Below are 26,540 nucleotides of genomic sequence, written 5' to 3'. Positions count from 1 at the left end.
TTCCCCTTAGCATACATATGCTCAAGTAATTCCCATGATTAAAAGGAAAACATTCCAAACTTTCTCTTGATCCTTGTCTGCACTCAGTCATCACTCAATTTCTCTCTTCCCTTCATAGCTAAGCTTCTAGAGTTACCTATAGTTGCTATATCCATTTTCATGATTCTCATTCTCAATCATTTTAGTTTTTGCCCCCATCAGTACACCGAGACTGCTCTCATTAAGGCCACCAGTTACCTCCTGGTCACATTCAATGAACAACTCTTCAGTCTTTATCCTTTTGCCCTCTCTGTGCCATTTGACCCTGTTGACTCCCCGTTCCTTGAAATGTTTAAATGTTTTCTTCTTTTGGCTCCTGAGGTCCTTCTTTCTCTTGACAGAGACTAGGGACTTAATAAATATATACTTTTAACGAATGGATAGTTTCACTTCTATTAATATGGCTTTTTTTTTTTTTTTTTTTTGAGACAGTCTCACTCTGACGCCCCAGGCTGGAGTGCAGTGGCATAATCTTGGCTCACTCACTGCAACCTCAGACCCCTGGGTTCAAGCCCTTCTCTGTCTCAGCCTCCGGAGTAGCTGGAATTACAGGCAACCACCACCACGCCCAGCTAATTTTTATATTTTTAGTAGAGACAGGGTTTCGCCATGTTGGCCAGGCTGGTCTCAAACTCCTGACCTCAAGCCATCTGCCCATCTCAGCCTCCAAAGTGTTGGGATTACAGGTGTGAGCCACCACATCCAGCCTAATATAACCTTTCTTAGCCTTCTCTGAACTCTCTTTAAATGCTAGTGTTCCCTACGGTCATGTCCTTAGCCACCTCTTTCTGCTCTACACATTCTCATTGGTCAAGATAATCCAACAATAAGAACAGTTACAAAACCAACACTTACAATAAACTGTTTTGTTTTTGTTTTGAGATGGAGTCTTGCTCTGTCACCTAGGCTGGAGTGTAGTGGCTCACTTGGCTCACTGCAAGCCTGCAAGCTCCGCCTCCTGGGTTCACGCATTCTCCTGCCTCAGCCTCCTGAGTAGCTGGGACTACAGGCACCTGCCACCACACCCGGCTAAAGTTTTTTTTTTTTTCATTTTTAGTAGAGATGGGGTTTCACCATGTTAGCCAGGATGGTCTCGATCTCCTGACCTCATGATCCGCCCACCTCGGCCTCCCAAAATGCTGGAATTACAGGCATGAGCCACCGCACCCTGCCACAATAAACTGTTTATATGCTGCTTACCATAAAATCTAGGTGTTCAACTCAGGTCTTTCTCCTGAGTTCTCATGTATACAATTGCTTATTGGATACTTCATTAGGATTTTTCATGTTTACCACTTACTCTAAAGACAGGAAGTGGCCAGTTGCAGGGGCTCACACATGTAATCCCAGCACTTTGGGAGGCCGAGGTGGGCAGATCACCTAAGGTTGGGAGTTCAAGACCAGCCTGACCAACATGGAGAAACCCCATCTCTACTAAAAATACAAAATAAGCTGGGCATGGTGGCAGGCGCCTGTAGTCCCAGCTACTCAGGAGGCTGAGACAGGAGAATCGCTTGAACCCGGGAGGTGGAGGTTGCGGTGAGGCAAGATCGCGCCATTGCATTCCAGCCTGGGCAACAAGAGCGAAACTCCATCTTTAAAAAGAGAGAAAAAAAAAAAAAAACAGGAAGCTTCTCTTTTATCTTTCTATCCCCAGCACTTATCATAATGCCTGGCATACAGTAAGTAGAGGAAGAAATAAATGCATCAAAGATTAAAAACAAACAAACATCCTGTGGCTCAGAGGAAAAACAACAACAACAAAAACAACAACAACAACAAAAAAACAAGCTGGGTACGGTGGCTCACTTCTGTAATCCCAGCACTTTGGGAGGCCAAGGCAGGCGGATGATGAGGTCAGGAGATCAAGACAGTCCTGGCTAACATGGTGAAAGCCCATCTCACGGCTGGGCGCGGTGGCTCAAGCCTGTAATCCCAGCACTTTGGGAGGCCGAGACGGGCGGATCACGAGGTCAGGAGATCGAGACCATCCTGGCTAACACGGTGAAACCCCGTCTCTACTAAAACTACAAAAAAAAAAAAACTAGCCGGGGAGGTGGCGGTGCCTGTAGTCCCAGCTACCTGGGAGGCTGAGGCAGGAGAATGGCGTGAACCCGGGAGGCGGAGCTTGCAGTGAGCTGAGATCCAGCCACAGCACTCCAGGCTGGGTGACAGAGCCAGAGTCCGTCTCAAAAAAAAAAAAAAAAAAGAAAAAACCCCATCTGGATTAAAAATACAAAAAATTAGCTGGGAGTGGTAGCGCGCACCTGTAATCCCAGCTACTCAGGAGGCTGAGGCAGGAGAATCGCTTGAACCTGGGAGGCAGAGGTTGCAATGAGCCGAGATCGTGCCACTGCACTCCAGCCTGGGTGACAGAGTGAGACTCCATCTCAAAAAAAAATAAATAAAAATAGGATGGGCACAGTGGCTCACGCCTGTAATCCCAGCACTTTGGGAGGCCAAGCCGGGCGAATCATGAGGTCAGGAGTTCAAGACCAGCCTGGCCAACATAGTGAAACCCAGTCTCTACTAAAAATACAAAAATTAGCCGGGCGTGCGGGCACGCACCTGTAATCCCAGCTACTCGGGAGGCTGAGGCAGGAGAATCACTTGAACCGGGGAGGCAGAGGTTGCAGTAAGCGGAGATCACACCACTGCACTTCAGCCTGGGCGACAGTGCGAGACTCCGTCTCATAAGTAAATAAATAAATAAATACCCAAAACAAAAAAAAGAGTAAAAGCTGTGAACTATCTCCAGCTATGTCAGGCTGACTTACTTGACTGCTTTAAATCACACTAAACTTACTCTTTCTGAACTGATAGGAGAGTACTGATCTTAACCATGGTAAAACCTCAACTAAAACAAACATAGGACTGTACCATCCTGAATACCTTTCCAAATAACTGAAGTTTATCCAATTAAGTGCAAAATATCTTCATTTTGCTTCAAAGTAGAAATTGCTCAAAAAAGTACTATTCATTTCCTGTAGATTATACAGTGGAAAGAGCACCATTGAAAGTCAGTGAGACTTAGCTAGATTCATCTCTGGAGTATGGCTTTGGATAAACTACTTATCTCTAAGTCTGACTCTGTCTTCTGTAAGTGGACATACTACCTTCCTGCCTACTTCTTAGGATCCAATAAGATACTGTAGGTGAAATGTTTTGCAAATTCAAAAGTGTTTTGCACATTTAAGATACCATTGTTTGGCCAGGGTGCACAGTGACTTACTCCTGTAATGTCAGCACTTTGGGAGATTGAGGCAGGAGGTCTGTTTGAGTCCACAAGTTCGAGGCTGCAGTGAGCAATGACTGAGCTACTGTTCTCCAGCCTGGGCAAGATAGCAAGACCCTGTCTCTAAAAAAAATTTGTGGCCGGGCGCAGTGGCTCACACCTGTAATCCCAGCACTTTGGAAGGTCGAGGTGGGTGGATCACAGCTCGAGACCAGCCTGGCCAATATGGTGAAACTCCGTCTCTACCAAAAATACAAAAAAATTAGCCAGGCATGGTGGCACATGCCTGTAATCCCAGCTACTCGGGAGGCTGAGTCAGAAGAATTGCTTGAATCTGGGAGGTGGAAGTTGCAGTGAGCTGAGATCGCGCCACTGCACTCCAGCCTGGGTGACAGAGCGAGACTCCATCTCAAAAAAAAGAAAAAAAATGTTTTTGGCCAGGTGCGATGGCTCATGCCTGTAATCTCAGCAGTTTGGGAGGCTGAAGTGGGTGGATCACAAGGTGAGGAGTTCAAGACCAGCCTGGCCAAGATGGTAGAAACCCCGTCTCTACTAAAAATACAAAAATTAGCCAGGCATGGCAGTGGGTGCTTGAAATCCCAGCTAGTCAGGAGGCTGAGGCAGAGAATCTGTTGAACCTGGGAGGCAGAGGTTGCAGTGAGCTGAGATCGCACCACTGCACTCCACCCCAGGCAAAGAAGTGAGACTCTGTCTCAATGGGAAAAAAAAAAAAAAAGAGAGAGAGAAAATAAAAGACCTCCCCAAGAATGAAGTAAATGAACATTATAACATGTGACTCCTATGTTACTACCATTTTCTCCTCATATCCTGGTTTTGGATATGTTTTGAGTTTATTCTTTCAGCACATATTTATTGAGCACAGTATGTGCCAAGCACTATGCAGACACTAAAACATAATCTGAGCTCAGTGGGTAGACAGTTAATACAATCACAAATTACAGATGGGTGCTATGGCTCGTGCCTGTAATCCCAGCACTTTGGGAGGCCAAGACAGGCAGATAGTTTGAGGCCAGGATTTCGAGACCAGCCTGGCCAACATGGCGAAACCCTGTCTCTACTAAAAATTCAAAAATTAGCCAGGTGTGGTGGCGGTGTAATCCCAGCTACCAGGGAGGCTGAAGCAGGAGAATCACTTGAATCTGAAAGGCAGAGGCTGCAGTGAGCTGAAATCACATCACTGCACTCCAGCCTGGGTGACAGGGACAGAGCAAGACTCTGAGAAAGAAAGAAAAGAAAGAGAGAAAGAGAGACAGAGAGGGAGAGAGGGAGGGAGGGAGGGAGGGAGGGAGGGAGGAAGGGAGGAAGGAAGGAAGGAAAGAAGGAAGGGAGGAAGGAAGGGAGGGAGGAAGGAAGGGAGGGGAGTTTGAAACTGGAGAGGAAAACAGGTGAAGACTAGGTAGCAGAATCTGAATCCAGAAGTTATTATTGTATTTGTATCTTCTTATATTTTTATTCCCTTTATTCTTTTTCTTTTCGTTTTTTTCTTTTCTTTTCTTTTTTTTTTTGGAGACAGAGTCACTCTATCACCAGGCTGGAGTGCAGTGGCGCTATCTCGGCTCACTACAACCTCTGTCTCCCTGGTTCAAGTGAATCTCCTGCCTCAGCTTCCCGAGTAGCTGGGACTACAGGCGCATGCCACCATGCTCAGCTAATTTTTGTATTTTTAGTAGAGACAGGGTTTCACCGTGTTAGCCAGGATGGTCTTGATCTCCTGACCTCAGGTGATCCACCCACCTTGACTTCTCAAAGTGTTGGGATTACAGGCGTGAGCCACCACGCCCGGCCTGGAGCAACTTTTTGAAAGCTTGCTGTGATCTGATCTTTTTCCTTCTTCACTTATCTCTCAAACAACCTACATTCCAGACATATATCACCACTTCCTGAGAATGTCCTGTATTATGTTTTTTTCCTGTATGTGCTTACGCCGTCCCCATCATCTGGGACTTCTTCCCCATCTCTGGCTATTAAGTAGTTGAATCTATCTTTCCAAGCCCTATCATAATTAAGCTTTCAAAATTATTTAAATCCCCATTAAAGTTAATGGCATTGTTTGACTAGTATTACTGTTATTTACGCTTAATGTTATCTCCCTGTCCAGATTCCCTGTAAGATTCTTGATGGCAAGTGTTTTTGTCTCATTCAACAACTGTGACTTCCAGCATGGGTGCAGTGGCTCACACCTGTAATCCCAACACTTTGGGAGGCCAAGGTGGGAGGATTGCTTGAGCCTAGAAGTTCAGCCTGGGCAACAGAGTGAGACCCTCCTCTCTACAAAAAAAAAAAAGGAAGGCCTGGTGGTGTGCACTTCTGGTCCCAGCTACTAGGGAGGCTGAAGTAGGAAGATCTCTTGAGCTCAGGAGGTCAAGGCTGCAGTCAGCTGTGATGATGCCACTGCACTCCAGCCTGGGCAACAGAGCAAGACCCTATCTCAAAAACAAAACAACAAACAAACAAACAAAACTCAATTGTGACTGCTCCTCATTTTGTATCCCTTTAGCAGCTACAAAGCTCACCCTGCGGCGTGCAGTGGCTCACACCTGTAATCTCAGCACTGTGGGAGGCCAAGGTGGATCACCTGAGGTCAGGAGTTTGAGACCATCCTGGCCAACATGGTGAAACCCTGTCTCTACTAAAAATACAAAACAAGCCGGGCATGGTGGCACATGCCTGTAATCTCAGCTACTTGGGAGGTTGAGGCAGGAGAATCACTTGAACTTGGGAAGCAGAGGTCGCAGTGAGCCGAGATCACGCCTTTGCACTCCACCCTGGGCTACAAGAGCAAAACTCCGTCTCAAAAAAAAAAAAAAAAAAGCAACTCAGTAGGCTTGTTCCTCTAGGCTAGTGATTCAGTGCTGTGCTGGCACCTGCTGGTCACCTGTAGTGCAGCAGCCCTGGTCCAGCACCCTCCTCCCTTCAGTATTAAGGGTTGTGACAGTCTGTGCCCTTACCTAGCACTCACTGGAATAATATATTAAATACTCGCCCTACAGCACCACCTTTCAATCTGTAGAACTTTTCCCACTAGTTTCCTACCCCAGAAATTTGGACTTTACATCCTTCCCAGTACTGCAGAAATATAAGGACAGGATCTCCAGGAACTGGGCAGCAAGAAAAGGAAGAAGCAATTTGAGAGTGGAGGATGCAAATCCCTTTTCCCCCTTCAAAGAATCAAGACTGTTTCCAACAGAATTCCACTCTTTTTGACCTTTGTCTTATTTCTAGGTTGCTCTTGGGCCAGAGGCCTTCTTGGAGACAGTAGTGATGAACCGGAGGTTGAGCAGAGAGTAGGTAGGCGGGGCTCAAGGGGTGGGGCCAAGTCAAAGGGCTCTCACACTAAGTGAAGCTTCTCCATTCTGTAAGCTTTCCCGGAACATCCAAGGCAAGACTGGCACCCAGCACAGCAGGTGAGGGACCGGCAGTGACAGAATGGTAGACTTTAGGGGTAATGGCGGCAGAGGAGTCTCCAGCTCTTTCAGTCTTAGCTTTTCATATTGTGAAACTCTTGCTTGTACAATTCTTGGGTCCTTTGTAGAGCTTAACTTAGTTTTTCTGGTGGCAAGGCAGCCTCTGAAAGACCTGGTTTTGGATGCAGTGGGGCAGGGCTGAGGGATGCAGGTGGATCCATATCTGTATGGATGTGTGTGAAATGCAAGGAAGTCTTAGGAGACAAGGAGATAGACAGATAAGGGCCAGAGGGAGAGTATGGCCAGGCCAGAGAGGATTATAGGGAGGACCCAGACAAGAGAAAAAGGGAGACTGAAATAGGGAGAGAGGGAGAGGACACCGGAACAAATGTGAGACGGCAATGGGGGCATTGGAGAGCTGGGTAACAGGAAGGCCAAGGAGGAAGGAAGGCTCACATGGAGCAATCTCCTCTTCCGGCTGGGGAACATGGTCCAGAAAGCCCCAAGGCAAGCTGGGAGCAAAGCAAGGTTCAGGTTTCCACTGGACGGATTCAGCTGGGGAAGAAACCCCCTCAGTCCCCACCTCCCCTGCCTCTTCAGACTCCCATTTTGGTTTGGGGGAGAGGGCGAGGCTGCTCCTCACTGCGGTCACAGCCACATCCTGCAGAGCAGGGGAGGGGGAAGTAAGAAGCAAAACAATCAGAAGAACCACAGGTGAAGACCATGGGGAGAGAACCCTGGACACATGGAGCTGATATGCCGCCAAGAAGGTCGTGAGTTCAGTGTAGCAGAAGGCTCAGACCTTCAGGACTGCCTGCCGTTCTTGAGGTGCTGATTTCTTGTGCTTCCTCAGTTGGCTTTAACCATACTGGGAGCATTCCGGGGAAGGAGGTTTCTCTGGATTATTTGGTTTGAAGCCCATCTTTACTATTTACTAGTGACTTTGGCCAAATTGCTAAATTTCTCTTAGCTTCAGTTTTCTCACTGCAAAATGGGAATACCTACCTTAACCTTATACAGGATTGGGAAGACTAAGATGACTGACATAAAGCACTTGGCACATAGTAGGTTCTCAGTAAATGTTAGTTATTACTCCTATTAGGATTCCTGGGATGCTTATGCTTCTTACTTTAAAGGAAGTACAGTGAAATAGCTGCCACTGGCTTTGGGGGCCAAAAAATGAGTTGTGTTTGATCTTGGGTAAATTATTTAATGTAAGTATCATTTGCTCAGCTGTAAAACAAGCTATACCTATACCAATACCACAACAAAACAAGCTATACCTAAACAAGCTATACCTATACCACACAGACATATGGCACAGAGTCAGTGTCCAAAAATGGTAGCTGTAAGAATTCTGTCAGGCTGGGCGTGGTGGCTCACACCTATATTCCCAGCACTTGGGGAGGTCAAGGTGGGTGGATCACGAGGTCAGGAGATCAAGACCAGCCTGTGGCCAACACGGTGAAACCCTATCTCTACTAAAAAATACAAAAATTAGCCGGGCATAGTGGTGGGTGCCTGTAATCCCAACTACTTGGGAGGCTGAGGCAGGAGAATAGCTTGAACCCGGGAGGTGGAGGTTGCAGTGAACAGAGATCGCACCCCTGCACTCCAGCCTGGGTGACAAAGCAAGACTCCGTCTCAAAAAAAAGAATTATCTGTCAGGTAAGCCCTGTCTTCACTGCAGCAGCAACAGCCTACTTCCCCTTGAGATATAACTTGTGCTAGGCTAGCCTCCCATGTGCCCACATTCCTCCAGCCGGAGCTATCGCCACTCCCATGGGCTGTTTTGGAGTCAAGATTTGCTACAGCACTAAGTGGAAAAAGCAGGAGAAAGGCATAGAGGACTGAGGGGCCCCAGGGGGCGGGGAGGATGACAAAAAAAGATGATGATGACATGGAAACTAAAGAAGCAACAGAAAGGGGAAAAGTCATTTTTCTCTTTCTAAGGAAACCTGTGGCCTTTCTTCTAGTGACTGACCACATACCCCACTCTCCAGGACCCATGGAGTCCTTCAGCTCAAAGAGTCTGGCACTGCAAGCAGAGAAGAAGCTACTGAGTAAGATGGCGGGTCGGTCTGTGGCTCATCTCTTCATAGATGAGACAAGCAGTGAGGTGCTAGATGAGCTCTACCGTGTGTCCAAGGAGTACACGCACAGCCGGCCCCAGGCCCAGCGCGTGATCAAGGACCTGATCAAAGTGGCTGTCAAGGTGGCAGTACTGCACCGCAATGGCTCCTTTGGCCCCAGTGAGCTGGCCCTGGCTACCCGCTTTCGCCAGAAGCTGCGGCAGGGTGCCATGACGGCACTTAGCTTTGGCGAGGTAGACTTCACCTTCGAGGCTGCTGTTCTGGCTGGCCTGCTGACGGAGTGCCGGGATGTGCTGCTGGAGTTGGTGGAACACCACCTCACGCCCAAGTCACATGGCCGCATCCGCCACGTGTTTGATCACTTCTCTGACCCAGGTCTGCTCACAGCCCTCTATGGGCCTGACTTCACTCAGCACCTTGGCAAGATCTGTGATGGGCTCAGGAAGCTGCTAGATGAAGGGAAGCTCTGAGAGCCCTGAGTCTAGCACATTCCACTTTGACAAAATGGCTGACTGAGAAAACACAGATAATGAGCTTCCTAACCCTGCTCAGCTGCCACTAACGCTTTTCAATCTTCAGGCTTCATTCCTTCCCAAGAGTGCTTCTGACTCTGAGACCAGCCCATCCCCAAACAGCTGGTGGAGAAGGAGCAATGCTGAGGGGTGAGGCCTCTCTCCCACTCCAGCCCCAGGACAGGAAACAGAACTGCCTGAAAAAGGTGAAGTGAAACTTGGATCTCTATTTCTCCCATAAGGGACTTCTGAAACAGGGAAGCCCCCTCCCATGTGAACCAAGGAAAGAAGGCACAGCCCAGAGAACCCCTTTGGGGACACTAAAGACAGAAGAGGGGAAGGTGGCCCTTAGAAACAGAGCTTGGACAGATGCCAGAGGCTCTGTTCCAGAGTGCAGGAGGAAGGGGCTAGGGCAGGGGAGATTCTCACAGGGGAAATAAAACTACTAGAATATGCACAGGGCTCAATGTTTAATCTGTCCAGCTTCGTATACCTTATAGTCATCACAGAAGAAAGGAGGTATATAAACACCACTTCTCTCACCTTTCATCATTTCCAAACAGGAGACTGAGGGAGATTTCCATTATTATTGAGGTTCCCTTACCTACTTCTGTTTGAGAAACAAACAAAACTGTACCATAGATCAGTGCTACAAATCGCAAATAAATATGCAGTGAGGAGGAAGGCATAGAGAGAGAGGGTCTGGAGGGGAGGGGGTGTAACAAAGAGACTCTCACAACTGGCTTCCTCTTCAAACCCCAAGGAAAGCCTCCTTCCATCTGTTCCCCTCACCACAGGCTGAGCAGAACAGGTCAGAAGGGTGAACTGGTAGAATGGAGGGTTCGGGTCCCTACAGTGCTGCTTTTTCTCAGGGTCAAGAATTGTGAAAAAGTTACAGGGAATTGGTTAGTCAAGACTGAGCCCATTCAACAGGAATGGGGTACCAAAAAAAAAAAAAAAATACGCAGTTCAAATCTGTCCCTTTAAGATTGGAGAAAAGGCCAGCAGTCATCCATTCTCTGTGGTAGGCTAGGTCACCGATTGCCTCATCCTCAATCACATGTCTGGCCAACAAGGTGGGGAAGGTGGAGAACCAGCACTCACTGGCTCACTGTTCCCGGGTTATCTTCACCCCAGGGCTATAGAAATGCCATTTTTAAGCTAAGAGTGGGAAGGAATAAAATATAGCAAATAAATATTACTTCAATATTAGCACCAAATAAATTATGTCACATAGGTGGAGATGAGGAAGAAGCTGAGGGGGAGTCTCTGCTTCCCTGTTCTAAGGCCAGGGAATGGTAAAAAGGATAGGAAAGGCAACAGGGATATAAAAAGAGCCTTTTGAGTCTAAAGGACTCAACTCTAGATTCAGCCCAAGAACTGGGAAAGGTCCAGTTCCCATTCCCTAATCTTGCCAATAAAACTGCCCCAGGCCAAGGAATTTTTGGCAGACAAGGAGGCTGGGGAAGATGGCTGGAGTGGAGGGAGGCAGGCTAGTAAGCCATGTTCTTGAGCCTCACCTCAGGCTCCTCTCCCCCTGAAGTTTCTCCTTCAACATCTTGCTTCTCTCAGTCAGTTCTGGGGACATCAGAGTTTGAAGATTTCATCCTCCTGGTCCCGTAGTGTCCGGGTCCGAGAGGTACGGGTCAGCGGCACGGGACCTAGGACTGCTCGTTGCTGCATCCGAGGGGAGCTCAGGTGGAGACCTGCATCCTCCCCAGGTACCCTGCAAGTGAGGAAAGGGGGGAAAGAGTGACAGATCAAGGGAAGAACCTCACAATGGGCTAAGTGAGAGGTACATGGAAAGCTGTCTTCTAATACATAAGCTGGTTGCTTCAAGACAGTCTCAATACCTTCTAGATAAATCCTAACCCTAATGCTCCTTCATGGATGACCAGAGCAGTAAAAATAGTTAACTGCCGGCTGGGTGTGGTGGCTCACGCCTGTAATCCCAGCACTTTGGGGGCTGAGGCGGGCAGATCATGAGGTCAGGAGATCGAGACCATCCTGGCTAACACAATGAAACCCTGTCTCTACTAAAAATACAAAAAATCAGCCAGGCGTGGTGGCGGGCGCCTGTAGTCCCAGCTACTCGGGAGGCTGAGGCAGGAGAATGGCGTGAACCCAGGAGGCAGAGCTTGCGCCACGCACTTTAGCCTGGGCAACACAGCGAGACCCCATCTCAAAAAAAAAAAGTCAACTGTCTGACTCCAATAAGAACACAGAACCCAGTTTCCCACTGCCTCTACCTGTGTCAGCAGGCATCGTCTCTGCTCATTGCTTTGGGGCCACATGGGGGAAAGGTATCACCTTGCCTCTGTTGGCACTGCGCTTACTTACTTGTGTTTGTGGTTAGGTAAGATAGGAAGAATGGAGGAGTCTAGGGAGGAACTTATAAGGAACCATTCAACACTCACCCACTTTCCCCTTTCTTCAGCTTCTGGGCAGCAGCCTTCTTGGACAGGCTGATCTGTGAATCAAGCTTCTTAAGGAAATCAGAGGCAGAGAGGTCATGGATGGGTGTGGGGGTTTCCTGGCCAGGTGTGGGGAAGACTTCACCATTGGCACGTCCTGCTCCTGTCTCTTGTTTCTTCCTCTCAGTTGAGTGTGGCCAAACTTCATCGTTACTTGGGTGTACTTCTTCCTCTCCATCTTTCTCTTCCTCAGAATCCAAACCATTGAACAGGTCTCTGGGCTCTGTCAGGATGGGGATGTAGAGAGTTTTCTTCAGGAAGATGGAGTCATTAGTATAAAGGCGGTTTGCACGTTTAATCTGTTCCATCTTAAAAAAAAAAAAAGAGTCAACAAAATTAAGGACAGTAATAATAGATCAATCTTTTTTTTGTGTTTTTGTTTTTTTTGAGGAGTCTCGCTCTGTCGCCGCAGCTGGAGTGCAAGTTCCGGATCTCAGCCGACGTGCGAGGACGCGCGCTCCCGGGTTCATTGCCATTCTCCTGCCCTCAAGCCTCCCAAGTGGGCCTGTGATTACAGGCGCCCGCCACCTTGGCCCAGCGAGTTTTTTTTGGTATTTTTAGTAGAGACGGGGCGTTTCATCGTGTTCGCCAGGGATGGTCTCGGATCCTCCTGACCTTGTGATCCGCCGTCTGGCCTCCCGAAGTAGTGGCTGGGATTACAGGGCTTGAGCCACCGCGCCCGGCCATAATGATCAAATCTTATATTGCATCTCGAGCTTTTTAAAGTGACTGCACAGAGTCTTCTTTGATTCCATAACAACCAAGCTAAAGTACAAAGGGCTGACATTATTTCTACTTTATAGATGAGTGGTTTTCACACTTTTGGTCTTAGGGCCCCTTACATTTTAAAACTTATTGTACAAGCTGGGCACAATGTCTGATGCCTGTAATTCCAGCTACTCAGGAAGCTGAGGCGGGAGGACAGCTTGAGCCCAGGAATTAGACTCCAGCCTGAGCAATATAGTGAGACCCCATTTCTAAAAAAAATAAATAAAATAAAAATAAATGAATAAATAAATAAAAATGAAGGAACTGAGGCTCAGAGAGGTTAAGCTACTTGCCTGAAATTATCTATCAAGTTAATGACACAGCTAGAACGACAATCCTGGGTCTTTTCACTGCTTCTGGGGAAGGTTTTCACACTATACTATTAACAATGTCAGTAATAAATACTTATTTTGACCTATCTATTCATCACTGGACCCAGTGACTGGCATCACCATCTATCTGCCTGGCCTTCCAAGGTAGAAACATCAATGTCATCCTTAACTAATACTTGCCTTTCATCACCATTCCAAGTGGTCAACAAAACTGCTTCAAAAATCTCTCTCACGTCTGGTCTCATCTTCAGGCCTACTGCCAAAGATTTAAAATAGACCCGAAGTATTTCTCATCTGGGGTTATTGCATCAGTTTAACTGGCCTTCCTCGCTCTATTTCTACTCATCCTCCTCTTGGCATCTATCTTTCTAAAAAAATAAATCTGATTAACCCACTACCCTGCTTACAAACCTCCTATGGGCTCCTCATTGGCTAAAGATAAAAACCAAATTAGCATTCAAGGGCTTTCTCAATCCAGCTCCCAAAGGAAATGTCTAGATTAATCTCCCTTTGCCACCTCTACATTTTGCTATCCTGAACTTTTTATTTTTCTTTGAACATTCCATGATCTTTTTCACACTTTATTCATGCTGTTACTTCTGCCTGAAATGCTCCTGCCCCTCTACTATCCCATTCTCTGCTTGGAAAACTTCTATTCATCAACTACCACTCCTTTTGTGTTACTTTCTTCAGGGCTTCTAATGCATACTGTAAATATTGCTATAATAATACATAACCCTACTATAATATTATTCACCTCTTTAAATATTTGCTTTGCCTAAACCCTATGAGTTCTTTAAAGGCAAGGATTGTGACTTGCCGTCTCTGTATCTCCAGGCAGTCGTTAGCATCCTACAGACCTTGACACATAGCAGGCGCTCATTAATGCTTTATTTAAAAGTTATTAATTATAATTATCTAATTATTATAATAATTAGATAATGAAATATAGAAACTACAGATATAGTATATTAGTATTTTCTTCTTCTTTTTTTTTTTTTGGAGACAAGGTCTCACTCTGTTGCCCAGCCTGGAGTGTAGTGGCACAATCTCAGTTCACTGCAACCTCCGCCTCCCAGGCTCAAGTGATCCTCCGCCTCAGCCTCCCCAGTAGCTGGGATTACAGGCACATGCCATCATGCCCAGCTAATTTTTGTATTTGTTGTAGAGATGGGGTTTCACCACATTGCCCAGGCTGGTCCTATACTCCTGAGCTCAAGCAATCCACCCGCCTCAGCCTCCCTAAGTGCCAGGATTACAGCACAGGTATGAGCCACCACGCCTGGCCCACCCCAGCCCCTTTCCAACTAAAATTTAATCTTTCTGATTTCCTATCCTTTTCTTTTTTTTTTTTTGAGACAGAGTCTCGCTCTGTTGCCCAGACTGGAGTGCTGGAGTGCAGTGGTGCGATCTCAGCTCATCACAACCTTCACCTCCCAGGTTCAAGCAATTCTTCTGCCTCAGCCTCCTGAGTAGCTGGGATTTCAGGCGAGCACCACCACGCCCGGATAATTTTTGTATTTTTAGTTGAGACAGTGTTTTGCCATTTAGCCAGACTGGTCTCATACTCAAAACCTTAGGTGATCCACTTGCCTCGGCCTCCCAAAATGCTAGGATTACAGGGGTGAGCCACCATGCCTGGCCCTGATTCTTTCCTAATACCTTTACAAATTCACCACATTCTGTCACTTGTAATCATTATTTGTGTACCTGTTCATTTCTCATTAGGCCATAAATTACATGAGGACAGCAACCATATAGTTTAAGTTTCTATCTCCCAGAAAAGTTATCACAGTGCTTTAAGTACAGCAAGCATAAAAATGTTGGCTAAATTCAACATTTGCTTGAGTGAGATGGAACAAGAAAACAGGGGTGGGGGTAGGGGGAGTAACCTCATCAACTTCAATGCTATACATTTTACATCTATCCAATTTCCCCATGCATGACCTGAAATACTTGGTGTAGAGTACCTGTTTTGTGCTAGGGAAGCCGCCTTACTAGAAAGAAGGCAGAGCATTGAGGAGGAACCAAGAGCAAGGAGAGGTAGGCACTTTAGGAACTGAGAACTAAAAATAAGCTCTCCATTATTTGCTGTAAACGTTTAATCACTCTCAATGTAAAATTTTCTGTGTGGTTAATAGAGTCAGACAGACTTGTTTGAATCCCAAATCTGACACTCATTATTTGACCTTAGTCAAAATGGTTAACCAATCCAAGTCTCAGTTTCTTCATCTGCCAAAAGGCAACAATAAATGTATACTTGATACGGACGTGAAGGCGAAATGAGCTAACGTATGTGAAGCCCCTAGCACAGTGTCTGGCATGATAAAATAGGAGCTGCTCCTCTCCATTGGAATAGTAGGGCAGGACTTGTCCCAACCAGGCAGTGCAACACTGTGATGGGAAAACAAAGATAAAGGCAGAACAGAGTTCAACACATTAGGAACATTTCAGGGGAGGTTACCTAGAAGGGCCACTACATTCTTCTCAGGACTAAATCCCTCCTGACTGTTGTCTGCACCCCAATCCTGGAAAACTCACCGTCACCCCATATTTGAGTGCTAGTCCAGCCAGGGTGTCTCCGGGCTCCAACTGATGCTCCAGGCGTCTTTCCCTCACTGGGGAGCAGGCTGATTGCACCAGGCTTCCATATGAACGAGCCCGGCTCCCGTGAAGCAGTCCTGACCCCCCTGGCGGGGGCTGTCTAGACGGGGAAGCCATCTCTTCACCCTGCCGACAGCTAGGTTGCAACTTGGGGAGGCCCGACCGAGACTGCGAGTGACAGGCCTGAAGTCTGGGAATGGATATTCAGGGGATTCCTTTCCCCTTCTCTCTTCCCCTGTGTCCCCGCCTCCCCAGCACTACGCCACCTGCCCCCTCCCGGTTTCTCCTCCCTCCAAGTCCTTATCCACAAATTTGTCCCTTGAGTATTCAGTCCCTCCCTGATTCGCCCCAAGCACCCCTCCGACTTTGAACTCCCCCACAACTCCTCGCTACATTGATCTCTGACCTTTGAACTCTAGAAATAATCCTCAACACTCTTTCCTCAGTTTGCCCCCAAGTAGCCTGGCCTCAGGGCGCTCCCACATCCCAGCTCCGCCCGGTCCCGGGGTTTGTTTGCTAGAGCCAGGAACAAATCAGGCCCACCCCAGGTGAACTGTCGCCGCAGACGAAGAGCGTGAGGATTGCGAGAATTTGTAGTACACCTTTCACTCAGAGATCCTCAAAGGTCCGCTCCGCATCAGATAGGTCACACCCTCAAATTTCGGCTCCACATCTAGGTTCTTGTCCCTCCAAACGCCTCAGATCCACCAAGATGCAAGGGCCTGGATCCAGCTGAGCGGCAAGGTCTTTGAGAAAAGACTTCATTTCCCAAAAGGCTTCGCGTGTGCGGAGTCGCACGGCACCATAGGAAATGCAGTTCCCTCCACGCTCCAGAGAGTGGATATCCGGATGGCGCAATGCATGCGTGGAAGTGCATCCCCGGAAGTACGGAGGCCGACAGGAAGAGAAAGAAAAAGAGAAGGCGCTGTCCCGCTCTTGCTACGGTGGCCTGGAGGAGTGGCGAAACCGAAACAAGAGAATTTATCACTTCTGGGACTCACAGTCGTGATGTCTTTCAAGAGAGAAGGAGACGATTGGAGTCAACTCAATGTGCTCAAAGTAAGCGTGAGCGGAGAGGATCTGCATCCTCTTCAGTCGCTCTCTGAAGGTTGGGAAGGAGCTTTGTTTCATTGCTCTGGCAACAACTCGGGGGTGAAGGAAAGAACCAGGCGACTTAGAGCTGTGTAGTGACTCCTTTTTCGGTCTATGATCACTGTTCTCCCCAGGGTCCTTATTCCGTTTGACTCCTCATTTCTGTCATTTCACTTCCATCCCTGTCTCCTATCCCGCTGATCCCGTCCGGATTTCTTCCCTTACTCCCTGCAGAAAAGAAGAGTCGGGGACCTCCTAGCCAGTTACATCCCAGAGGATGAGGCGCTGATGCTTCGGGATGGACGGTAAGAGCGACGAGTGGCTCAAGCCTGAGGGTTTTACGGTTAGAGGCTCAACAGACTTTTTTTTTTTTTTTTTTTCTTTGAGACGGAGGTCTCGCTGTGTTGCCCAGGTTGTCCTTGAACTCCAGGGCTCAAGTGATCCTGCCTCCTCAGCGTCGCGGTTAGCTGGGATTACAGGCGCACGCCACCACGCCCGGCTTCAAAAAACTTTTGTTATTAATTAGGACAGCAGGAGTATCTAGGATTCTTTGGCGGCCAGTGAGGATTGGAAGAAGTGGAGATTGGGTCACCAGGGAGTTGGGTTTTGCAAAGACTGCTAGGACAGGGTGGGGCTTACGGCAGGGACAGGCCCAACCCTCTTCCCCTGGACCAGTTATCCTCTTCTCTACCCCTGCTCAGCTTTGCTTGTGCCATTTGCCCCCATCGACCGGTACTGGACACCCTGGCCATGCTGACTGCCCACCGTGCGGGCAAGAAACATCTGTCCAGTAAGTTCGGGGGAAGCTAGGGGATGGGGAATAAAACCTCGAAATCTCTGCACACCAGTCTTGGTGCTATGCTTTTAATTCTGTTTCCCTTTCTCTTCAGGCTTGCAGCTTTTCTATGGCAAGAAGCAGCCGGGAAAGGAAAGGAAGCAGAATTCAAGACATCAGAATGAATTGAGGAGGGAAGAAACCAAAGCTGAGGTAATCAGAGAGTGGAGAGTGTGTTCTAGGCAAGACCCTGCTGCACACACCAGGCTGGAAGGGCAGAGGGCTGAAGGCTCTGACTCTGTCTCCCACCTTCTTACCAGGCTCCTCTGCTAACCCAGACACGACTTATCACCCAGAGTGCTCTGCACAGAGCTCCCCACTATAACAGTTGCTGCCGCCGGAAGTACAGGTATGGGAGGGGAAAGCCAGAGGTAGGAAGGCTCAGAAGGAGACAGAGGGCTCTAAAAGTGTTTTCCAGTCTGTATTCTGAGGAATACTAGCGTTCTGGAGATGTTACTTAGTGTTTCAAGAAAAGGAGAATTTTGGCCGGGCACGGTGGCTCACACTGGTAATCCCAGCACTTTTGGAGGCTTCGGCGGGTGGATCACTTGAGGTCAGGAGTTCAAGACCAGCCTGGCCAACATGCTGAAACCCCGTCTCTACCAAAAATATAAAAAATTAGCTGGATGTGTGGTGTGTGCCTGTAATTCCAGCCACTCAAGAGGCTGAGATGGAAGAATTGCTTCAATCCGTGAGGCAGAGGTTGCTGTGAGCCAGGATCATGCCACTTCACTCCAGCCTAGGTGACAGAGTGAGACTCCATCTCAAAAGAAGAAGAAAAGAAGAATTTTGTGATTTTTAAATAAAGTTTGGGAAATGTCACTTTGTAATTCTACTTGAAGAGTAACAGTTTTAAAAGCTATACAAAGTCTTTTTTTTTTATTTTAATTTTTATTTTTTTGAGACGGAGTCTTGCTCTGTCGCCCAGGCTGGAGTGCAGTGGCCAGATCTCGGCTCACTGCAAGCTCCGCCTCCCGGGTTTACGCCATTCTCCTGCCTCAGCCTCCCGAATAGCTGGGACTACAGGCGACCGCCACCTCGCCTGGCTAGTTTTTTGTATTATTTTTTTTTTTTTAGTAGAGACAGGGTTTCACCATGTTAGCCAGGATGGTCTCAATCTCCTGACCTCGTGATCCGCCCGTCTTGGCCTCCCAAAGTGCTGGGATTATAGGCTTGAGCCACCGCGCCCGGCCACAAAGTCTTAAGAATTAAAAAAAACTTGTAAAATTTAAAGCTAGCCTTTCCCAAATTCATGATTCTAAAATCCTTTGTATGCACAACTTACTAATATCTTGAAAAATATAGTTTAAGAAACACTGTTTTAAGAGGTTGGGAGTCATAGGAGAGTTGGCCCTTTCCCTTACTGCTTTTACAAACTATTCTTCTCTACCTAGACCAGAAGCCCCTGGTCCCTCTGTCTCCCTTTCCCCTGTGCCACCCTCAGAGGTCGAACTCCAAAGTGAAAAGATCAGTAGGGAACCTGAACCTGGGGCTGGTCCACAGGCCGAGGAGTCAGCAACTGTCTCAGCTCCTGCACCCATGAGCCCAACAAGAAGACGAGCCTTGGACCATTATCTCACCCTTCGAAGGTGAGTGTGCCTAACCAGTTTCCTCAAATTGTCTTTCTCTGACCCTTCTTGTTTCAAAGCTTTTTTTTTTGTTTTGTTTTTTTTTTTTTTGAGACAGAGTCTCGCTCTGTCACCAGGCTGGAGTGCAGTGGTGTGATCTCATCTCAGCTCACTGCAACCTCTGCCTCCCAGGTTCAAGCGATTCCCCTGCCTCAGCCTCTCGAGTAGCTGGGATTACAAGCATGTGCCACCATGCCCGGCTTATTTTTTGTGTTTTGGTAGAGGCGGGGTTTCACTATGTTGGTGAGGATGGTCTCAGTCTCCTGACCTTGTGATCCACCCACCTCGGCCTCCCAAAGTGCTGGGATTACAGGCGTGAGCCACCGTGCCCGCCCCCCGTTTTTGTTTTTTTTTGAGGCAGAGTTTTGTGTGTTCCCCAGGCTGGAGTGCAATGACACAATCTCGGCTCACCGCAACCTCCGCCTCCGGGGTTCAAGCGATTCTCTTGCCTCAGCCTCCCGAGTAGCTGGGATTATAGGCATTCCCAGCTAATTTTGTATTTTTAGTAGAGACAGGATTTCTCCATGTTGATCAGGCTGGTCTTGAACTCCCGACCTCAGGTGATCCACCTGCCTTGGCCTCCCAAAGTGCTGGGATTACAGGCGTGAGCCACCATACCCGGCCTCCTATTGTTGTTTTTTATCTTTGCTTTCGTTTTGTTTTAGCCACCCAACTTACATGGCTCTCAATTTTTTCTCACCACTAACTTTTTTTTTTGGTAGAGACAGGGTTTCACCATGTTGGTCATGCTGGTCTTGAACTCCTGACCTCAAGTGATCCACCCACCTTGGCCTCCCAAAGTGCTGGGATTACAGGTGTGAGCTCACCACTAACTTCTTAATAAGCCTCTTTCCTGATCGATGCTCTTTTCTTTGATGTTTCCAGTTCAGGATGGATCCCAGATGGACGAGGTCGATGGGTAAAAGATGAAAATGTTGAGTTTGACTCTGATGAGGAGGAACCACCTGATCTCCCCTTGGACTGACACCCTTTTCCCATTCATTCACAAATACACTACAATGGGTGCTAAGAACTTAACGTTCCTTAAGTCTGGTTCCTTGTCGGATCTCAGGATTTCAGATCTGTTAATTCTCAATCCAACTACTCCTTTCCTGCAACATACACAGCTCTCCATACCTCTTTTTTTTTTTTTTTTTTGAGGCGGAGTCTTGCTCTGTCACCCAGGCTGGAGTGCAGTGGCCCAATCTCGGCTCACTGCAAGCTCTGCCTCCCAGGTTCACGCCATTCTCCTGCCTTAGCCCCCTGAGTAGCTGGGACTACAGGCGCGCACCACAACACCCAGCTAATTTTTTGTATTTTTAGTACAGATGGGGTTTCACTGTGTTAGCCAGGATGGTCTCGATCTCCTGACCTTGTGATCCGCCCGTCTCGGCCTCCCAAAGTGCTGGGATTACAGGCGTGAGCCACCGCGCCCAGCCACAGCTCTCCATACTTCTAACCCCTCCCCCACCTTCTACCAAAGCCATGCCAAGCGTCAGCTGCATCAGCCTGGTGCCCTATTAATAAGACTGTCAAAAAGAGGTCTTTGCCCTTCATGTTGTCTGCCTCCTTCTCCACTACCGCTCAAAGTCCTTTCCCCCTTAAAACCACATGAGGACTGTGGGTAGGCACTGGAGGGACCTGGCTACATCTGGAAACAGGGCTGCGGCTAAGTTCCCTGTGAAAGTAGAAGAGTTGAAAGGTGTTGGCAGGGTTATGGGGAACACCAAGGGAGGGAGCTCCCCCACCTCCTCCTAGTAACCTGAACCTCTCTGCCTGCTGATCCCCAGAGTATAAATAATCCCCTGGTGAACTGGCAGTAACCCTTGGGGGTTAGCGCCAAGATTCTCACCCCAAAGTCCAAGGAAGGAGGCAGGCAAAATGGATATAAGGGCTTTTATTTACAGGAAAGGAGGACAGATGAGAATTTAAGTGTCTAGTGCTCCCAGCTCTAGTTGGTAAAGGGAAATGCAGTATTATCTCTTCTTTTGCTGGCGACCTGTAAAGGAGGAATATTAAATATAAGTGTTTGTTCCAGCTCCTGTTTTCTGCAAAGGCACTCTTCTTCTCCTTTCGAGTCCCTTAGCCAAACTCATAAATTGGTAGTGTTTTAGGCCACCTTACAGGCCCATCCCACATTAACAAAACAAAACAAGAAACCACACCACAAATAAAATTACAATACCTCTAAACAAGTATTGTTATCTCCAGTATCCTTTCTACCTCTCTACTCGTCCATATTTGGGGCAGGGGGAGTTTTCTGTCTACTTTCTGATCACTCTTGGGATTTGAACTTCTCATGTGAATAGCTCTTTGGTAGCACCCTGGGCTATTAGTCATTAGGTCTGCTTTCAGGAGGATCCACCAATTTCTGCACTTCCCTGCCCACTCCACACATCATGTCTGCAGTTACTCACGTAGTTCATTGTTTCGGGTCATGGCCTGCGCTGCCCGAGCTCGTGGCCCCTGCTGCGTGAAGTGGTAGCCAAAGCGGACAATAGAGGGACACTGCTCTAGCACGGTGGCCATCTCCATCTCCACTGCATCACCAGGCCACTGGCGCTGGGGGAGGGAGAGGCAAAAGCTGACAGTCACCCTCTCTGGGCTGTTTACCATCCCAGACCACAGATCCCTTTGGGAGGTCAAAGAAGCTTGTTTCTCCACAGTGGTTGAAGAGAGATGCTGACTTGGCTTCCCTCATAGAGATAATGAAGAGGAGAATTCAAACAAGATTAAATAAGATAGCTGCCCCAGTGGCTGGCTCAGGGAGGAGATTCAATGAGACTGAATGCTAACATCAGGGGAAGGGAAGGCTGACCTGATTGTCTACACGGAGCTCAGTGAGTGTGGCATTTTCCCGAACTGCCTTCAGCACAGCCATGAGTCCTGTGCTGCTAATGAAGTTGGATTCGATGTTTAGGCTCTGGAGGCTACGATTCTCACGCAACATATCAGCCACTGCCTGGGTAGTAGGGACTTGGGTTAGGATTAGGGAACAGTTTCACAGATGACTGAGGAAAGAAAGAACAGGAGCAAGAGGGAAACACAGCTCTTTGAGAAGAGTCCTTGAGGAGCTATAAATGGAGCTAGAGGGATACAGAAAGCAGGGCAGATAGCAGGGAAGAGCAGGGAGATGAATGTGCAGTAGGACTGGGGGTGTTAGAGAGGGTTGAGAGTTATGAACCATGGCACTGAAGGTAGGAGTCTCCATGAGGGCTGCCCTAAGAAGGCATGATGAGAATAGCACTCCCTAGCAAAACCCTTTATGACAGCCATGCAAGGGGTACATGTAAGATGTGGAAGAGGGCTGGGGATGTCGACTAGCCTTACATTGGCGATGGGGTCACCACTCCTCGTGGCTACCAGACTGAAGCTCCGCACATAGGTATTTGCCTTCATTGCCTCACACAGCTCACTTAGCATGGGTATTGGGATGTCCTACCAGAGGAGAATAGGAGATGGTGGGCTAAGGGACTCTTGGATGTCAGTGGTTATCCAGAGTTACGGTTTGGAGGATTCAAGTCAAATACCTGTATATTATTCAGGTTCACCTCCTCCAGCTCTTTGTCATTGCTTCGGACCCTCTTTAGTATCTCCTCAATGTTTGTGGGATTTGGGGGTTCATCCGGCACTGGCTTATACTTGTCAGGCTGTACCACACCTGGTGAGTGAGGGCAGGAAGGGAACCCAACATGTTCCCCACAATCTCCTCCCCATTGGTTTTTTCGCTCTATACACCTAGGCTGGAATGCAGTGGCACAATCTCAGTTCACAGCAGCCTTGAGGATTCAAGCAGTTCTTGTGCCTCAGCTTCCCAAGTATAATAGCTGGGATTACAGGTGTGCACCCGGCTAATTTTTGTATTTTTAGTAGAGACACCATGTTGGCCAGGCTGGGTCTCGAACTCGTGACCTCAAGTGATCCACCCTCCTCAGCCTCACGAAATGCTGGGATTACAGGCATGAGCCACCACGCCTGGCACTCCACAGGTTTTCTTATCACTCATGCAGCATGTTTTCTCCTGGAATCATCAGTTTCACCCTTTTCTACCTTCTCCCAGACACTAGGACTGCCTGCCCAGAGCGCTGGAGACCATGCTCCCCAAACACACTCACTACTAATGCCTTCGGTATTGCAGATTTCTCCGCTGCAGAGGGCATCATAGTATTGCTTGTTGCTCATCAGTGTGTACATGTCCAGAATTGCTGGAGAGGGTAAGCAGAGGGGTCACAGGGAATGAGAAGGAACCTGTTCCAAGCCTCCCTCCTACCTCTTTCTGAATCTGCTGCATTTTTAAAGCCTGACCACTTACACTTTGTCAAAGAAGTTCCCTACCCTCTCTCAGCCCCAGGGGTCCTTTCCATAAACTTCTTAAGGCAGTAGTTTCTAAAACATTGAGAAAGGGCTAAGGGAAGGTCCCTTATGAGCCACTAGAGGGTAAGGGAGTCTGTAGCGACTCTCCTCTTTCAGCCAGAATGGTTCCACTTTTTTTGTTTTGTTGCGTTTTGTTTCGTTTTGTTTTTTGAGACAGTCTCACTCTGTCCCCCAGGCTGGAGTGCAGTGGTGTGATCTCGGCTCACTGCCACCTCCACCTCCCGGGTTCAAGTAATTCTCCTGCCTCAGCCTCCCAGGTAGGGGACTACAGGTGCACGTTGCCACGCCTGGCTAATTTTTTGTATTTTAATAGAGACGGGGTTTCACTGTGTTGCCCAGGTTGGTCTTGAACTCCCGAGCTCAGGCAATCTGCCCACCTCGTCCTCCCAAGTGCTGAGGTTACAGGTGTGAGCCACCGTGCCCACCCCAATGGTTCCACTTTTATTTGCTTTTACAATCCCTGTAAAATTGCTCTTGAGGTGTTATTAAATTTAAAAATGAATAAATATATAAACAAAGAAGAAAAGCTTGAAACTACTGCTTGAGGCTTTCTTAGACATCCACATTCTGGTTGAGGGCCTTCCTCACTAATCCCATGTCATGACTAGGATCCACCTGCCCCTGATCCTCTCACCCTCAACTTCCCACAGCTACCCACCTGCGATGTCACACATTTCAGCATCTGTGGCATGTGCCAGTGCCTCCTCCAGCTCAGGCTCCAGGGTGATCTGCTCCTCTGCTGGAATTTCCCTCTTGGGCTGAATATAGGGTTTCCCTGATGTGGAGATGAAGAATGGTTCAGGTAGAGGTAATTTCTCCCAAGATCCTGGCCTCCAGGTTTCTTTCCTTCTCCGGGAGGTAGAATGCTGGGTCACGAGGGGACACTGGAAAGCCTGAATGCTCTACAAGCTCAGGACTCCTAGTCCCCTGATCTCTCAAGAACTGAAGAGTGCAAGCTGGCATTTAAGTGTCAGGGCATCTGAGTCCCTAGGCAACTAGGAGCTGGCAGGTGAGAGGAAAGCTGGAGCGGGGGACAAGTGAGAGACAGCATAGCCACTTGGGTTCTCTGAGGAGGCATGGATGTCAGGGTCCCCATACCCTTCTTCTCGCCTGTGAAGGGCACCAAGTCATCACGCTCTTTGACTTCTAGTGCCTGCTGCTCCAAGTACTGCAAAAGGGCCTCTCGGTCCAGTGGCCCCGTTGGGCTCTTCTTTGTCTGGTCACGTTGTCTCAGTCCAGCTGGCAGGAGCATGTTCTTAGGGATGAGTTTTGGGGAGCAAGTCAGACCTCCCCTCTGACCTAGGTACTGCTAGGACTCCCTAAAATATCTCCAGACACCTTTCCCCTGGCCTTCTTAGGCCCCTAGGTCCTGTAGCAAACCCTATTCTCAGCCACCCAGAGCCCAATACCAATCCCAAATGCCTGGGACTGCCCCTGGTTCCCTGTGCTGGAGCCCCTACCTCAGGGTCCATCTCCTGTAGCTCGCAGTCCAGCTGCTCTAGCTCCTCGGGGCTCAAGGTCCTTAGGATCTCATCTTCATCTATGTCTCTGTATTTCTCCAGTTCCTTCTGATATGATGACATGGTGGCCCCCACCCCCTCCCCACTGTGTGGCACTCACAGAGCCTGGGGAACATGGAACAAAAGGATGGACAATGGTAAGATGGACAGGGGCACAGCAGGGACACAAAGAGACCAGCCAGGGGGCAGAACATTGAATTGAATTTCTTGGAGATTAGAAATCTAGTTGAAGATGGGAAGTTGGGGAAGATTAGGTTGTTTAGAGTTAGAACTAGAGTCTCCTTTCTGCTTCCCCAGCTTCCAGCCACCCTGGATGAGGATCCCAGACATCTAAGCTGAGTTTGTCTTCCCATGGTATGACAGAGAAATCCTGGCAGCACCCCTCCCCTATAACCTCACTCGTCAGTGCCTTTGCCCTAACACAGCTGCTGGAAGCCCTGCCAACACAGCTGGTCCCATGCCCAGTTCCTATTGAAAAGGGGCGAGGGGTGGGGGAATAGAGAGTTTCAGGGAAATTTCTCTCCTCCTCATAATCCAGGCTTTTTCCTAAACTGGATTTAAAAAAGCAAGGAAAATGGGGTGTAAAGGGAAGAGACAGTCTCTTACCCCATCCTCATTTCCCTTTTATTGTGGGGCATCAAGATTTCATTTTCTGTGTTTGCTAAAATTTTAAATCTTAAGGGAAAACAAGGGCTCGGAGCTGTTGGGGGACTTCCAGGTTGGGGGAAGGGTAGTAAGGCCTCTGGAGAAAGGACTGAGTCCCCATAATCTGTCCCTTCCTTTGGACAGGAAGGTGACACTAGACCAATAGGTGTAAATGGAGTAAAGTTTCTTTAAAAACAGTGGGAATATTAAACTCACACAATTTTGTACAATATAAGATACACACAAGGAGCTATACATACACACCATGCTGAATATGAAAGATCCAGAAAGTATGTGAGACACTCACATCGACAATGTAAACAATACACAGTTAAGGGGTAGGACGGCACAATGGCAAAAATATAGAGTAAGAGACAGGGACACACTCCACATCATTCCACATAGGAGCCACTCTTCTCCCCCCACCTCCCACTGGGCTCTCATCCATAAGCCCCCTGTCTCCCCCACCTACCAGTCCTGGTGGCCACCTCCCTTCTCACCTCCCCTGTGTCAGTAGGTCTGTCTGTTCTACTAGAGCACCGTCCCAGCAGCAGGAGGAGCCCAGTGCCGGGGGAGAGGGTGGGGGAACAGTGAGCTCAGCATTTTATTATTTTAGCTCTGGCCAGGTGGGGGGTAGTGGGAGATCACATATACACAGCCCCCATACCCTGCCCAGCCCTGAGAGCCTCTAGTGGTCATTAACAGCCATAGCATCTCCTCCACTTCGCCTCATACAAGCCCCAGTCCGAGACATCGGAGTTCGACTAGAATCAGCCAGTTCCTTCTCATTTGGTGCCTGTTGTATTCAAAACAGTGAGTGTAAAGTGATATGAAGGTCAATATAAGGATGTGTTTTGCTGTGCAATTTTCAGATGTTTATAATTTAGCTGGAGGAATGAATACAATTTAGAAAGGACAGCTCATAATAAATGCTATCAAATAAAGACCCAAATATATTCAGGTA

General features: G+C 48.1%; 4 protein-coding genes across 8 annotated transcripts; 2 read left to right on the top strand and 2 right to left on the bottom strand.

Annotated features, from left to right (window-relative positions):
• The first annotated feature begins 6,609 nt into the window (after positions 1–6,609).
• TNFAIP8L2 (TNF alpha induced protein 8 like 2) lies at positions 6,610–9,759 on the top strand. Of its 2 annotated transcripts, none has more exons than XM_017877737.1 (2): positions 6,610–6,699; positions 8,703–9,759. In XM_017877737.1, the coding sequence occupies exon 2, from the start codon at positions 8,708–8,710 to the stop codon at positions 9,260–9,262; it is 555 nt and encodes a 184-aa protein (XP_017733226.1). In that variant the 5' UTR covers positions 6,610–6,699; positions 8,703–8,707; the 3' UTR covers positions 9,263–9,759. The 2 variants fall into 2 exon arrangements, with proteins under 2 accessions (XP_017733226.1, XP_017733225.1); XM_017877736.1 differs by having other exon boundaries at positions 8,676–9,759.
• On the bottom strand, positions 9,758–16,304 carry LYSMD1 (LysM domain containing 1). Of its 3 annotated transcripts, none has more exons than XR_001886691.1 (4): positions 15,420–16,304; positions 11,722–12,086; positions 10,825–11,030; positions 9,758–10,465 (listed from the first exon to the last, which is right to left on the bottom strand). XR_001886691.1 is itself a non-coding variant. In XM_017877734.1 (4 exons), the coding sequence occupies exons 2-4, from the start codon at positions 15,597–15,599 to the stop codon at positions 10,892–10,894; spliced, it is 684 nt and encodes a 227-aa protein (XP_017733223.1). In that variant the 5' UTR covers positions 15,600–15,672; positions 16,026–16,304; the 3' UTR covers positions 9,758–10,891. The 3 variants fall into 3 exon arrangements, 2 of the variants coding, with proteins under 2 accessions (XP_017733223.1, XP_017733224.1); XM_017877734.1 differs by having other exon boundaries at positions 9,758–11,030; positions 15,420–15,672; positions 16,026–16,304; XM_017877735.1 differs by having other exon boundaries at positions 9,758–11,030; positions 15,420–15,672; positions 16,085–16,304.
• Positions 16,305–16,365: 61 nt separating this feature from the next.
• SCNM1 (sodium channel modifier 1) lies at positions 16,366–20,075 on the top strand. Its single transcript, XM_017877733.1, has 7 exons — positions 16,366–16,541; positions 16,809–16,879; positions 17,276–17,364; positions 17,465–17,562; positions 17,670–17,758; positions 18,804–18,998; positions 19,923–20,075. The coding sequence occupies exons 1-7, from the start codon at positions 16,491–16,493 to the stop codon at positions 20,020–20,022; spliced, it is 693 nt and encodes a 230-aa protein (XP_017733222.1). The 5' UTR covers positions 16,366–16,490; the 3' UTR covers positions 20,023–20,075.
• An 844-nt stretch (positions 20,076–20,919) lies between these two features.
• Positions 20,920–26,196, bottom strand: TMOD4 (tropomodulin 4). 2 transcript variants are annotated; one of them, XM_017877729.1, is made up of 10 exons: positions 26,049–26,196; positions 24,872–25,036; positions 24,510–24,666; positions 24,070–24,186; positions 23,153–23,242; positions 22,568–22,698; positions 22,368–22,475; positions 21,856–21,999; positions 21,455–21,599; positions 20,920–21,036 (listed from the first exon to the last, which is right to left on the bottom strand). In XM_017877729.1, exons 2-10 carry the CDS (start codon positions 24,992–24,994, stop codon positions 21,014–21,016), a joined length of 1,038 nt encoding a protein of 345 aa, XP_017733218.1. In that variant the 5' UTR covers positions 24,995–25,036; positions 26,049–26,196; the 3' UTR covers positions 20,920–21,013. The 2 variants fall into 2 exon arrangements, with proteins under 2 accessions (XP_017733218.1, XP_017733221.1); XM_017877732.1 differs by having other exon boundaries at positions 26,077–26,189.
• Positions 26,197–26,540: the final 344 nt, after the last annotated feature.

This window comes from Rhinopithecus bieti, unplaced genomic scaffold (assembly GCF_001698545.2).
Source record: "Rhinopithecus bieti isolate Rb0 unplaced genomic scaffold, ASM169854v2 scaffold_10548, whole genome shotgun sequence".
In the NCBI taxonomy this organism is placed as follows: Eukaryota; Metazoa; Chordata; class Mammalia; order Primates; family Cercopithecidae; genus Rhinopithecus; species Rhinopithecus bieti.
This window is presented reverse-complemented; position numbering and strand designations above follow the sequence as displayed.

Excerpts from the sequence above, each read along its gene's own strand:
- TNFAIP8L2 (XM_017877737.1), top strand. The coding sequence starts at position 8,708 with ATGGAGTCCTTCAGCTCAAAGAGTCTGGCACTGCAAGCAGAGAAGAAG.
- LYSMD1 (XM_017877734.1), bottom strand. The coding sequence starts at position 15,599 with ATGGCTTCCCCGTCTAGACAGCCCCCGCCAGGGGGGTCAGGACTGCTT. Across the intron at positions 12,087-15,419 it reads CACTCAAATATGGGGTGACG|ATGGAACAGATTAAACGTGC; the intron begins GTGAGTTTTCCA and ends TTTTTTTTTAAG. Across the intron at positions 11,031-11,721 it reads CTGAAGAAAGGGGAAAGTGG|GGTACCTGGGGAGGATGCAG; the intron begins GTGAGTGTTGAA and ends CCTCACTTGCAG.
- SCNM1 (XM_017877733.1), top strand. The coding sequence starts at position 16,491 with ATGTCTTTCAAGAGAGAAGGAGACGATTGGAGTCAACTCAATGTGCTC. Across the intron at positions 16,880-17,275 it reads CTGATGCTTCGGGATGGACG|CTTTGCTTGTGCCATTTGCC; the intron begins GTAAGAGCGACG and ends ACCCCTGCTCAG. Across the intron at positions 18,999-19,922 it reads CATTATCTCACCCTTCGAAG|TTCAGGATGGATCCCAGATG; the intron begins GTGAGTGTGCCT and ends TGATGTTTCCAG.
- TMOD4 (XM_017877729.1), bottom strand. The coding sequence starts at position 24,994 with ATGTCATCATATCAGAAGGAACTGGAGAAATACAGAGACATAGATGAA. Across the intron at positions 24,667-24,871 it reads TACAGGAGATGGACCCTGAG|AACATGCTCCTGCCAGCTGG; the intron begins GTAGGGGCTCCA and ends CTCATCCCTAAG. Across the intron at positions 21,600-21,855 it reads AGCTCCGTGTAGACAATCAG|CGCCAGTGGCCTGGTGATGC; the intron begins GTCAGCCTTCCC and ends TCCCTCCCCCAG.